This window comes from Culex pipiens, chromosome 3 (genome assembly GCF_016801865.2).
Source record: "Culex pipiens pallens isolate TS chromosome 3, TS_CPP_V2, whole genome shotgun sequence".
Lineage (NCBI taxonomy): Eukaryota > Metazoa > Arthropoda > Insecta > Diptera > Culicidae > Culex > Culex pipiens.
In genome coordinates, this window is record NC_068939.1 from 107,180,448 (window position 1) to 107,193,522 (window position 13,075).

General features: G+C 37.6%; 1 protein-coding gene and 1 long non-coding RNA gene across 10 annotated transcripts in view; one reads left to right on the top strand and one right to left on the bottom strand.

Moving 5' to 3' along the window:
- The window catches only part of LOC120422116 (fasciclin-2), a 223,655-nt gene that overhangs the window by 165,111 nt on the left and 45,469 nt on the right, over positions 1-13,075 (top strand). For 6 of the 9 annotated variants that reach the window (XM_052709795.1, XM_039585521.2, XM_039585528.2 and 3 more), the window contains exons 2-4: positions 4,481-4,655; positions 8,140-8,193; positions 10,046-10,212. In XM_052709795.1, the coding sequence (XP_052565755.1) occupies positions 4,481-4,655; positions 8,140-8,193; positions 10,046-10,212 (396 nt within the window). The remainder of the gene's footprint in view (positions 1-4,480; positions 4,656-8,139; positions 8,194-10,045; positions 10,213-13,075) is intronic. The other 3 variants (XM_039585503.2, XM_039585535.2, XM_039585514.2) reach the window with 1 other exon arrangement.
- On the bottom strand, positions 21-10,176 carry LOC120422167 (uncharacterized). Its single transcript, XR_005606087.2, has 3 exons — positions 10,035-10,176; positions 2,315-2,406; positions 21-510 (listed from the first exon to the last, which is right to left on the bottom strand). It is a non-coding gene; the product is annotated as an uncharacterized LOC120422167 (long non-coding RNA).

Below are 13,075 nucleotides of genomic sequence, written 5' to 3' on the forward strand. Positions count from 1 at the left end.
ACGTTGGCATCCAATACGAGTCTCATTCAGGATTTTTTTTGTATTACAAACTGTTCAAACGTGCATTAATATTGTTCAAATTCAGTATAATCAGTATTAGTATAGAATGAGACACTCGTTTAAATGAAATTCTATCATTTCCATCGCAATAATCTGTAAAATTTCTCTTGTAATCCTCTTCTTTTACGTCCCCGGGCTAGACGCGTTCCAAACTCCATCTTTATTACTTAAGTTTCACAGGGCATCATCAGATTTGCCACCGTTTCCCAGCTGGCTTGAATGTCCTTTGGCATCAGCTCCTCGAAACCGGAACCCATGGGCCTGGGCCCCACACCGGCTTCGTACGACAATTTGGGATGCAATATTCTCTCTTCGGTGGCAGCAAATGGCATGAACTTGTGTGCAGCTCGAAACTTGCTCAAAATCTTCCTGGAGTTTTTATCGCATTTTTTGCACCAGCAGCGGTGGCGCAAAGTCCTTCAGAATTTGCTGGTGGATGATGCCGTCGTACTTTTCATTTTTATGTGAAAATGTTTTAATAAAGTTTATTAAAAGTATGGCGCGCGCGAGGATTGCGGCTATTACGGACTGGGATTCCCGAGCAGGGGTAAATAACACGGGAATACCAAATTTTGGTATTACTTGGGCAAATAACAGCGACCAAAATGTGCCCTTGGTTGCCCAGTAATAGATGGTAAAATACCATGAAATCATACCAAAATCTTGTATGTGTAAGGGCACAACAATACCAAACCATGTTATTCCAAGGGTAAAATAATACCTCAAAATAAAACCATTTCAATACCAACTTGAGGTCTTCTGGATTTTTGAACATTGCTTGAATACCAAAACTTGGTATTGCCATGGTTTTAAATTTAGGTATTCCCGCGCCCTTGGAAAATCATATTTTGGTATTCCTGTGGTCTTCCACATACATGATTTTGGTATGATTTGATGGTATTTTACCATCTATTACTGGGCAACCAAGATCACATTTTGGTCGCTGATATTTGCACAAGTAATACCAAAATTTGGTATTTTCATACCATTTTTAGTGCAGCAGTTGCAGTTAGTGAAAAACGGAAATGATCCATATGCAACAGCCAAATCTACTCACCTGATGATTCCATGTTGTTCTTAGTGATATTCTTCATCACATCGAATGCATTTGTCATTGATAAACGGACTGTGCTTGAAGTTCTTGAAGCTTCTGAAAAATAACAAGATTGAAAAATAAGTGTTATTAAAATAAAACTGGATTGAAATTCACCAAAATTCAATAATCTTTCGATTGGCTCGTTTTTCAAAGTATTTGGTTTTTTTTTTAAAGTCATTTTATCGCAAAATTTATTATCTTGTCCAAATTGGTAAAAAAATCCCATAGTTTTAGAGAAAATTGATGAAACCTTTCAATACCAAAATAATCGAAAATGTGCCATCCTGACTTAGAAAATTTTCCACAATTTCAAGTCATTTCTGTAGGGGGTATATCAAAAATGTTTAAAATCAAGTTCGAAATTTCCGGTTTTCAATGAAAGCATTCGCTTTGAGACATCATTTTAGTGCAAAATTAATTATTTTGTCAAAATTGGTCAAAATTTTCCCAAAGTTTCAGAGGAATTTGATAAAACACTTTAATACCAAAATGTGCCATCCTGACTTAGAAATTTTTCCACAATTTCAAGTCATTTCTTTAGGGGGTATATCAAAAGTTTTAAAATCAAGTTTGAAATTTCCGGTTTTCAATGAAAGCATTCACTTTGATACATCATTTTAGTGCAAAATTAATTATTTTGTCAAAATTGGTCAAAATTTTCCCATTGTTTCAGAGAAATTTGATAAAACACTTTAATACCAAAATAATACCAAAATGTGCCATCCTGACTTAGAAAATTTTCCACAATGTCAAGTCATTTCTGTAGGGGGTATATCAAAAATGTTTAAAATCAAGTTTGAAATTTCTGGTTTTCAATTAAAGCATTTGCTTTGAGACATCATTTTAGTGCAAAATTAATTATTTTGTCAAAATTGATCAAAATTTTCCCATAGTTTCAGAGGAATTTGATAAAACACTGTAATACCAAAAGAATACCAAAATGTGGTGTTCGATCATTGACAAATTCTGCAATTTTGCAATATCAAAACAATACCTTAAATTGGTATGATACCACATTTTGCTCTTGCATAATCCTCAAGACAAATTTCAAAGGGTCCAGGAATACCAAAAATTGGTATTGATACCAGAGAAAGGTATTATTACGCATTTCCCTTGTTATTTACCCATGCTCGGGTTGTGTCGTCAGATAGTACTTACCAGCTAGTTTGGATTTTTCCTTTTTTACAGGGAAATTTGAAAAAGTTTTTTTCAAGCTGATTTCCTCCTCTAGAGGGATATCCTTCGTAGGTCTGAGTAGAGAAAAAAAAAGCCGCAGGGAGCAGCGTTATAAACTTGCTGGAACTTTGCTCCTCATGAAAGAAGTAGATAAAATTGTCAGGCGTGCACTCTGGTAATGGAGCGCTTTTAATATTATGAACGTTGATTGGGTTATAAAGTTGCCGGCCCAGGAGATATGAAATGATTTAACCTTTCAAGTTTCTACGGGTGCTTTTCGGGCCACCAGCTACTAATGCACAGTGGTCCAGATCGCAAAATTAAGTGGAAAATGGATTTTCCGAAAAATGGTGACGTTTTGGAGCTTTGGTGTCTTCAGAAGAGTTGTTGCAAATGGAAAGGGGCAACTTTTGGTTTGGTTCAAAATTAGGGTGGTTCACGATTAGGGTGATTTTGAAAATCTAACTTTTCAGGAATATTTTTGGGAATTTTTTTGTCTTCTAGAAAGTTGATGGGCTTGCCAATCCAAGCAACTTTGTCGAAGACACCAAAATTTTATCTCGTAATCTACGCCTTCTATGACCAAATTTATAAAAAGCATCTGAGCAAACCTTCAAAAATCAGTTTTTTGAACGTGGCAATTCAGGGTTAACTTTTAGAGAAAAGTGATATTCGGAGCACTTTTAGAGCTCTACAAAACAAACATTTTCATTTTTTGACATGTCAATTTGGACTTAAGGGTCAAAAGTTACAGCCATTTTAAGGTAAAAAAGATGCAAATTTAAAACTTAAATATCTCAAAATGGCGCAAGCCAAATTTTGAGCACTAGGTTGCATTTGAAAGAAGAGATCTAGCACTACAAACGCTGAAAAAATCTCAGGGGTGTTTTTCTTTAAACTTGAGATATCTTCATTTGAAAAAGTCTAATTTTCAAGGGAAAACCATATGGGACCACCCTAACGAAATTCGAAAATTGTCCAAATATATGTTTTTCCATGTAATTTTGCCCGCTAAATCTGAATCTGCCCTCAGAATTGAGCCAAAATGTCAACAAATCGATTTTTGGTCATATTTTGGGTTTAAATGATAATTTTACATGGAAACCCAAAATATGACCAAAAATCGATTTGTTGACATTTTGGCTCAATTCTGAGGGCAGATTCAGATTCAGCGGGCAAAATTACATGGAAAAACATATATTTGGACAATTTTCGAATTTCGTTAGGGTGGTCCCATATGGTTTTCCCTTGAAAATTAGACTTTTTCAAATGAAGATATCTCAAGTTTAAAGAAAAACACCCCTGAGATTTTTTCAGCGTTTGTAGTGCTAGATCTCTTCTTTCAAATGCAACCTAGTGCTTAAAATTTGGCTTGCGCCATTTTGAGATATTTAAGTTTTAAATTTGCATCTTTTTTACCTTAAAATGGCTGTAACTTTTGACCCTTAAGTCTAAATTGACATGTCAAAAAATGAAAATGTTTGTTTTGTAGAGCTCTAAAAGTGCTCCGAATATCACTTTTCTCTAAAAGTTAACCCTGAATTGCCACGTTCAAAAAACTGATTTTTGAAGGTTTGCTCAGATGCTTTTTATAAATTTGGTCATAGAAGGCGTAGATTACGAGATAAAATTTTGGTGTCTTCGACAAAGTTGCTTGGATTGGCAAGCCCATCAACTTTTTAGAAGACAAAAAAATTCCCAAAAATATTCCTGAAAAGTTAGATTTTCAAAATCACCCTAATCGTGAACCACCCTAATTTTGAACCAAACCAAAAGTTGCCCCTTTCCATTTGCAACAACTCTTCTGAAGACACCAAAGCTCCAAAACGTCACCATTTTTCGGAAAATCCATTTTCCACTTAATTTTGCGATCTGGACCACTGTGTAATGGTTGCGTTGTGCACTAAGGGAATAAAAGAGCTTTTATGTGATGAAAGAAAGGAGTTGTGTGTATTTTTTTCTTGAAAATTAATTAAGAGTGAAAATAGGATTAAGTTTCTTTTTGTAAACACAGATTATGTCGAACATTTTCACATAATTCCCACTGTTCAATGACGCAGTCGTCCTCCTCTCATTACCGCGTACAAACGGTCATTAAAATTCAATATTTTTCAACAATCTTCTCTTCTTTTCCTCCCTCCCTTTCAGGCCTGGTACGATGCCAGAAGGTTCCGAGCCTACAGATCCTGCCGGCGGCGTCCGTCCAGCGAAAACCTGTTGGTGCCTCGTTGCTGCTGACGTGCCGACCGGATGTCCCCGATAGCGCGCTGATTTCCGATCTGCGGTGGAGTGACAATCGCAACATGACGATACCGCCAAAAGCGTAAGTTTTCCGAAAAGCTCACAATTCTGTGAGCAAAAAGTTTTCTCATCTAGCGCGTGCACCACTAACAAAGTGCATTGTCCCAAACCACCTCCCCCAGCAGTTTCCCCCACATTTCCCTAGCTCGTTATCACCGGGCATATTCGAATGCGTCGTTATAACGGGGTGAGTGGGTGGGTTTCAGTGCACGAAAGCGCGAAAATGCCACCTTTGGAAAACATTTCAATTTTCATTGTGCACGCTCTCGTTGGCGCATCGCAGAAAATATGACACTGTGTGTGTGTGTGTGCAGGAAGCTTACCGGAGGGGAAAACCACGCCAACCTATAATTAACTGAACTCTGCAGCATGATTCTGAGACCACCCCCTACTTAATACCCCTCCCTTACCTTTGTTCCACACCATTATCAGTTTTGTGAGTGCACAAAGCTGCAGCAGCAAAGGGGAAAGTTTTTCCGAAAGTGGTGAGAGCCTTCCGGGCGGGTTTTTGCTAAATGTGACACGCGCGACACATCGGTGCGGCGTTCCGCGGTGACAATTGAAGGGAAATTACTAATTTGACGGATTGGGGTGTTCAAATTGGAAGTATTGTTTTATCTTTTCATTATTGAGTAACAGGTAAATTGAGTTTATTTATAACTCAATTTACTTGTTTAACAACTGGAAAGGAACTTAGAAATATTTTTTTCAAAGTTTATGTCTCTCGACTTTGATCGCGGTTGAGAAGAGATGAAAAATCGAAATAAAGATTTACAATCTCAACATTTCAATGAAAAAGCGAAAGTTAAATGAAATTTTACACCTTTATAGTTGTTTTGCAATCAAAAGCATTAAAAAAAATCTGGTACAGTATATGTCAATTTTCATAATACAAACTCAAACATTATAAAAAATAAACCTTTTGTCAACCAATTTTATTTCAGTTGATTGCAATTTTATTTTCACTAAACATTAATACTTCTGGGTGATTCTCCACCAGCCTACACAGCATTGGCCTAAGGGGTAACTTTTGTCAATGATCGCGAAACCAAGCTCCATTTTTCGATATCTCCACGGATATTAATCCTCTAAGCAAATCCGGTACCGTCATCAGGAGTGACATTGGGTCTGGGGGTGAGAATGGGTCATACAAAAATGCTGAAACTTGTATGGCCCAATCTCACCCCCAGACCCAATGTTACCCCTGATGACGGTAGCACTGTGTTGTTGAATTCGACAACATGGAAATGTTTCCAAAATCGTCAACATTTTTATCGATTTTGAACCACAATGTTATCGATTTTGCAAACATTTGCATCGAAATCGAGAAAAATGTTGACGATTTTGAAAACATTTTCATGTTGTCGAGTTCAACAACACAGTGTTACCGGATTTGCTTACAGGATTTCTATCCGTGTCGTGACGGAGGGGCGCTTCGACACTTTTGATTTTCGAATGTTCGAAAAAAGATGTTTGCGGCCAGAAATTGTGATTTTGAGGAAATTTGGTGTCAAAGGAACTTTTATGTGAAATTTGACGCCCGATTTGATGGCGTACTCAAATTTCCGGGAAAAAAATATTTCAATCGAAAAAATACAACAAAAAAAACTAAAACTATACCATTTTTCGAAATTTGCCTGTCAAAACAATGTGGAATGTGTCATTTTAAGAAAATTTAATGTTATTTTGGAATCTTAAATAACCTAGAAGGGTAATTTTTTCATTTAAAACAAAGTTTTTTATTTAAAAATTTCGTGTTTTTGTAACTATGCAGGGTTTTTTTTGAGTGCAATAATGTTCTACAAAGTTGTAGAGCAGACAATTACAAAAAATATGCATAAACATAAGGGGTTTGCTCGTAGCCATCACGAGTTATCGGCCATGTATCGAAAAAAAATTGGATAAAAACTGTCTGACAAAAATCTTATTATTATGAATAGCGAAGGGGGGATGGATACTAATCAATTCAAAAGTTTGTAGAATTCTGACGGTTAAATTGTTTTTCGGGCTCAAAAAATTAATTCATATTTTAAATAATATAAATATACATATTTTTTTAATAAAATTGTTCATTTTGGTGTTTGAAAAAGTTGAAAAATCTGGCAAATATAATGATCAATCATTAATCTGGCTAGCACTTGAAATAAAATGGATTTAACAGATTTATCTGGCAACCTTATCCGTGACAGACGCGAAACTGAAATGGTTGCTCGAAAGTACTTTTTCGTACTGTTATTTTGGCTACGAAAAAAAGCCGTGTATTTATCGAGAATGACAGGAAAAGTGAGTTATTCCAAATAGAAATTTTAAAATCTTTAGTTTGAAGCTCCTGTGGATGTATTGCTTCAAAATCAAACCATCCACATTAACGACCCCCGGGTCTTTTGTGGTCTCTATTGCAAGTTTCTGCTCGAACCTAGGAGTGCGAAGGCTTGAATGGGGAGAGCACCCTAACCTCTTTCTACTCCAAGGAACCTTCCACCCCAGTGTTTGAACTGACGACCTTCGGATTGCGAGTCCAACCGCCGCCAGCGATTCCACCGGAGTAGGCTTGGTTTGGTGTGTTGTTTGTACTTATGGCATGGAGGCGACTCCTACACCTGGAATGACTTAACGGCCTAACAGCCAAGGCCGGGACCGACATTTTACTTCCTCATCCGATGGAAGGTTGCAACAGATGGGAATTGAACCCAGAATCATCCGCTTACAAAGCGGACAGCGTAACCATTCGGCCACGCACTGCCAATACATTCTCAATACATTCTATGTAAATTTGTACCATTTCAAAAAGTTATATCGAACTCCAATATTGACACCTCAAAAACAAAATAACAAAAACACGACACGTATTACTATTTTATTGTGAAACTTTAAGGCAAGCTTTGTTATTTATTGGATTTATTATCCAATCTTAAATTAGTCTAACTATTGTAAAAAAGGATTCGGTTTAGTTTTTCTCAAGCTGATGTATCCCTAAATCACCAAAAACTTCAATTCAAATTGAAGACGGAAAACTTTCCGAGAATTGTGTAATTTCCCAAAATTGCTGCTGGCAGCGCCACTTTCGGATTACCAGGTGATGCATGTTATATTTTTTTCTCTTATAAAACTTTGCACAAAACTTAAAACGTAACGTTTTCACCTGGCACAACTACTTTTATCTGGTGGATTGTTTTAATGTCGTCGGCTTCGTGTTTTAAATTGTGCAGTTTATTAAAACTTCTTTGCGTGTATAACGGTGATTAGTTTCATTCTTTAGGCATTTTTTCTTCCCGACTCACCTGGGTGTTTGACTTGTTTTCGTTCTTTCTGTTCCTTGTAACATTCTGTTTCATGCAGTGACTTTTCACCGCACCGTAATTGGCGTTTACAACTTACCCCACCGAAAAAAAAAACATTTGTAGAAGCTTTCCCTTGGGAGAATCCAGTTTCTAACACCCTCGCCCTCCAAAAACTCGTCCCGATTTCATCCAGTCAAAATTAATTTTCGTTATTTTATTGTTTAGGACTAAATATTACTACCCACAGTACGATTCTAAAGGTCGAAAGCTCCCAGCGAAGTAAGTGTGCATTTTGGAGTTTGATTGTTGTTGTTTCATCATGTTTCCCCACCTTCATGCATTTCTAGAACTATAGAGCGTAATCGCGATCTCTTTCTCTAGCCTATAGATAGTTTCGCACGGGGTGGCAGAGCTTCAACACTTCCTCTTCAGCGAGCGTAGCCAATGCTGAAGCCACCGCGGTGTGTTTCCTTAATAGAAAAAAACAATAATAAATAGTGTCATCTGTGTACTTAGTTGATGGAGTTTTTTAGTTAACCGAGCTCATTAATACAACTGCGCCACTTTTGTTTTATATTGATTTCGTGTGACACTGTACAATTGTATTAACCATTCACATCAATGTTCATCAACAATCATTAAGAGTATCTGATAAAATCACAACTAAACATAAACAAAATCGAACGATTCATGAAATGGTTTCATAATGAATCATATTATCATATTACTTTATTACAGTCAAATTAAATGTTTGAAATAATTGGAACAATGATTGAAAGTTTTAAACAGTGAGAAAGAAACAAACCAGAATTTCCTGTATATGGATTTGAATACTTGAAGAATCGAATTCATGTAAACTCAAAGATATAATTCGAAAAAAATCACGCGTTATTGTATTGATACTTTCGTACATTATTGAGAGAAAAATAAATTGATTGCGTAACTATAATAAAGCATTTTTTGAAACACTTAGATTCAAAAATTCAAAAATTAGACTTGAAATTTAAAAAGTGTGTTTGCATTGCATAAATTGTTTGTGGATCATTTCTACAACTGTTTGAAGAATTTGCGACTGACCACTTGTGCAATGAGCTATTCAGATTATCGTGCAAAAGCAAACACCGACAATCTCATCTCACTTCATCAACCAACACCTCCATTGACCACCTTCGATCGAACGCATCAATCAAACTCTAATTATGTGCAAGCACGAACCACTTGCTATCAATCTCTCTCGCTCTGTATCTCTAACCTTTTCCTACCAGTTTAGTTCCGATGTGTAGAATCTGTCTATTGGTATCCATTCCAAGCATTCTGCGTGCGTGTGTGCTCTCACTTCTCACCGGTGGAATGATACTCCACGTGTACACTATCTTTTACGTTCCTGGAGAGTAGCCGTTAGTGATAATGCTTGCAAACCACAGAAAGTACCCTCCCACATAAACACACACCCACACCTACACAGGATTGATAGATCCTCACACTTAGAACTTTGCCGTATACGTGGAGTGTACCTTCTAATGAGCTGGCAAATTTCAAACGATTGATTTGTTTGCCTTGCTCCACATCACGTTCCGGCGTCGCCGTATGCCATATCCATTAGCCCCACTTTCATGTCCAATTCAATCAGTCCAAATTCCTCCGCTTTCGTAGCAGGTCCCAAAAGGTCTTTCTTCCTTTCTTCTTTGACGATGGTATTCCTGGGCAACATTCGTATTGCACAAGAAGAACTTCATTCCAGACATTCCAAGGCTCCTCCAACTTTTTTCCTCACGATGGTGATGATGTTGTTGCTGATGAGGATGTTTCTAATCATTGGTACTTTCTGAAACCAGGGCAGACTGTTGTGTGCACGTTCGAGCCGTCCTCAATCTAATTAAGAGTTTTTTCCTCCAGCTGATGTCCCTTCTCATCTTCATGTAACGAATACTGACACCACAACCACCCTAATTTTCTTCCTGCTCTCAAAAGTGTACAGAACTTTTACCCGACACACACTTAAACATGTAAAAACTTTCCTGTCCGAAAACTTTTCCACTTTCATTGCATTATTATGATACAGAAAAGTGCAATAAACAAGTCTAACCCAACACCACCCTAACACCCCCCAACTATCTCACCTTAATTCCAGGGCCGGACAATCGTCACCCCCCATCTACACCGAGTCGATTGCCTCCGGGCAGGCGCTGGCGCTGATCTTCAACTCGCTGCAGGAATCGATGGCCGGCGTGTACTACTGTGCGGCGTCCTATTCCGTGACCGAGCAGCTCGGCGCGTCCGTTTCGGTGGAAACTTACGGTAAGTGCAAGGGCAGTCATTTTGAAGCTTTTAAATCGTGTCAAATTAAGAATCAAAAGGTCTCTAGGCGGGCTTTGATCTTAAAATTTACATAAATATATTTTCCAACCGATTTTTCGCCTTGAAAATGCATTGGCAAGAGGAACTCCTTTATTTTTTTTTAATTTGGTATTTGGTGTTTTAATATTTTTATGTACCCCTTCTTATAACACGGGACTTCGAATTTCGAAAGCTTTGTTTTGCAACTTAAAAAAGTACATAAATATCACTCAAGGGTTCATAACTCCAGACAGTGTTGCCAGATTTCAAAGTTTTAGACTCTTTGGAAAGAGTTTTTGACCTAACCAACGAAGGTTCGGATGATGGATCCAAACATAGTTTACTCTGGTTTCAAAAAAGGACATAAATATCACGTAAGTGGCCATAACTTGAGACAGGGTTGCCGTATCTTTAATGTATTGGACTCGTTTGAAACGATGTGTACCATGGTGGTATTTGAATAAATTTCTGACCACCATATCTGTGCTCTATTGTACTAAGTTTGCTGGTTTTCCTATCTAGTTAGTATAAGAGAGCACAGATGCATCGATATATGACGAAACTGTGCATTCCAACGTGTCTGCCAGAAATCTTCCACTTGAGAATGATACAAGCCGTCACTTTTTGATGGGTAAGAATAATTCATTTTTTCCTCTTAAATAAGAAATAAAGAAATAAACTTATGAGTCAAAAGTTTATTTCTTTATTTTTTATTTAAGAGGAAAAAATGTCATAAGTTATGACCCTATTATTTTGTGGAAAATTGGTAGCTCCCGATTAGGTCCAAAATTTTCACCATTCTGCTTATCGCTTCTTGACACTCAACCAGAAGGTGGGTCGTAAATTGGTACAATTGAAGATCAAATGGTAGTACCAACATATTTTGCCTTTCTTACTAAAGAAAGCTATAGGTTTTACTTTATGGCTGGACGTCATTTCCATCTTCGTAAATATGTCGATTTAGCATGAATTTTAATCGGAAAAATCGTCAAAAAATCACACTGCATCGATTTTCGACGCTCCCTCGCCAAGTCGACAAGTTGTCAAGTTGAGCTTCGAATACTGGCGCATATATTTTGTTGCTCGACTTATACTCGTTTTGTAGTAGCTTGTCTACCGATGTTTCCTACAACATGTAAGATATCGTAGCTTTTCGGTTTCTTTTGCCCTGTCCGTTTTTGCATAACTATCCAATATTTATGCAAAAACATTTGTGACATAGGACATTCATCCGGCTACAATCAATTTGTTTCCCGTGCGCTCCTAAAATCGCCTAAATGTAGACTTCATTTTTTCGTGATTTCGTAAGTTTATTTAACAGAGTTCATTGGATTCCAATAGGAGCTTTCTAAGCTTTTCATCGTTTATATCGTTTTCAAAGTTTTCAATGCTGGCGACGCCAATGGCTTTCTACCTAAAGTTCTCGCGATTGAGTGTGTAGTGGTGCGGTTGTTAAAAAAAGCTATCTCTGACTCTGTCACTTCCGTAGAAGCTGCACACGCGGTTCACTTCTCGGGTGAGTTTTCAAAAAGTCGTAAAAGCCACCGTGACCTCCGATGCTAATTTTCGTTTTCTTCAAATTGAAACAATATTTCATTTGTTTTTAGTTTAGGGCACTTGGCGGACGTGTAAATGAACAATCTCAAGCATTTTTGAGATTGGTTTATCGTAAGTAGGTCGAATACCGATGCAAAAAGGGCTTTGTTTACCAATGGCTCCCTAAGTAACATTTTTTTCCAGGAGTTCTACAAGAGCTCTTCAAGATAGCTACAGCATAGCAGTTTGGACCGCGGTAGGATAAAATTCTCTTCAAAACTTCTTCAGGAGTTTGGAAGAGTACTTGAAGAGAGTTTTATCCTACCGCGGTCCAAACTGCTATGCTGTAGCTATCTTGAAGAGCTATTGTAGAACTCCTGGAAAAAAATGTTACTTGGGTCATACGGCTTTTTGAAAACTCAACCGAGACTTGTACCTCGGTTTTACTTGACTTGGTGCGCTGGAACGATGAACCAGAATACCAACACACAATAGGGCTCGTAATGAAGCTAAAAAACCAAAACCGCGGTGTGCGTTGTCACTGGCGCATGGGAAGCTTGCTATGATCGCGTTTGTCATAAACGCTTGTTTGATTACAAACGTACAAACATATTGTACGATTGAAAATATTCTTTTGTTGAAAATTGCGTTTTTTATTTCTTTTGGAAATCATATCATTTATAATACATCGCTTTCATTATAAGACTTTCTTTTGTGTTGACGTTATAAATAAACAAAGTCGATGTTATGAATTGAAAAAAAAAATCTACCATTGTAAAATTCTTTAGTAAGAAAGGCTCTATCTCACCCCAGGTGGGATTTAATCGGGGTTTTTTTTTTAATTTTTCGGGATTAGAGAATTACATTGAATTAAAAGTGCACTCTACTTAGTAGACCGAAAAAAGGGACATCTACTCAATGTATTTCCAAAAACTAACAAAATCCTCCTACGTGGTTAATGGGCTTTTTTGAGCGAACCGTTCTTATGAACCGGCTCAAGCTAAAGAACGAATGAGCGACCGCTCAAAAAAAATGAGCGGCGGTTCATTTTGTGAACCGGTTCTTTTCAAAGAACCGTCCAATCAAAGAGCGAGCCAAAGAACGAACCGAACGAGAGCGAATGAGCGAGAGCGAATGAACGGAAAGAACGAACGGAGCGCTTGATTAGCGTCGCTCGCGCCGTCGTCGACGTCGTCGAACGGCGTCGTTTTCGCTCACTCTTTCGTTATTTCGCTCTCGCTCATTCGCTCTCGTTCGGTTCGTTCTTCCACGCGCTGGTGGTGACGGT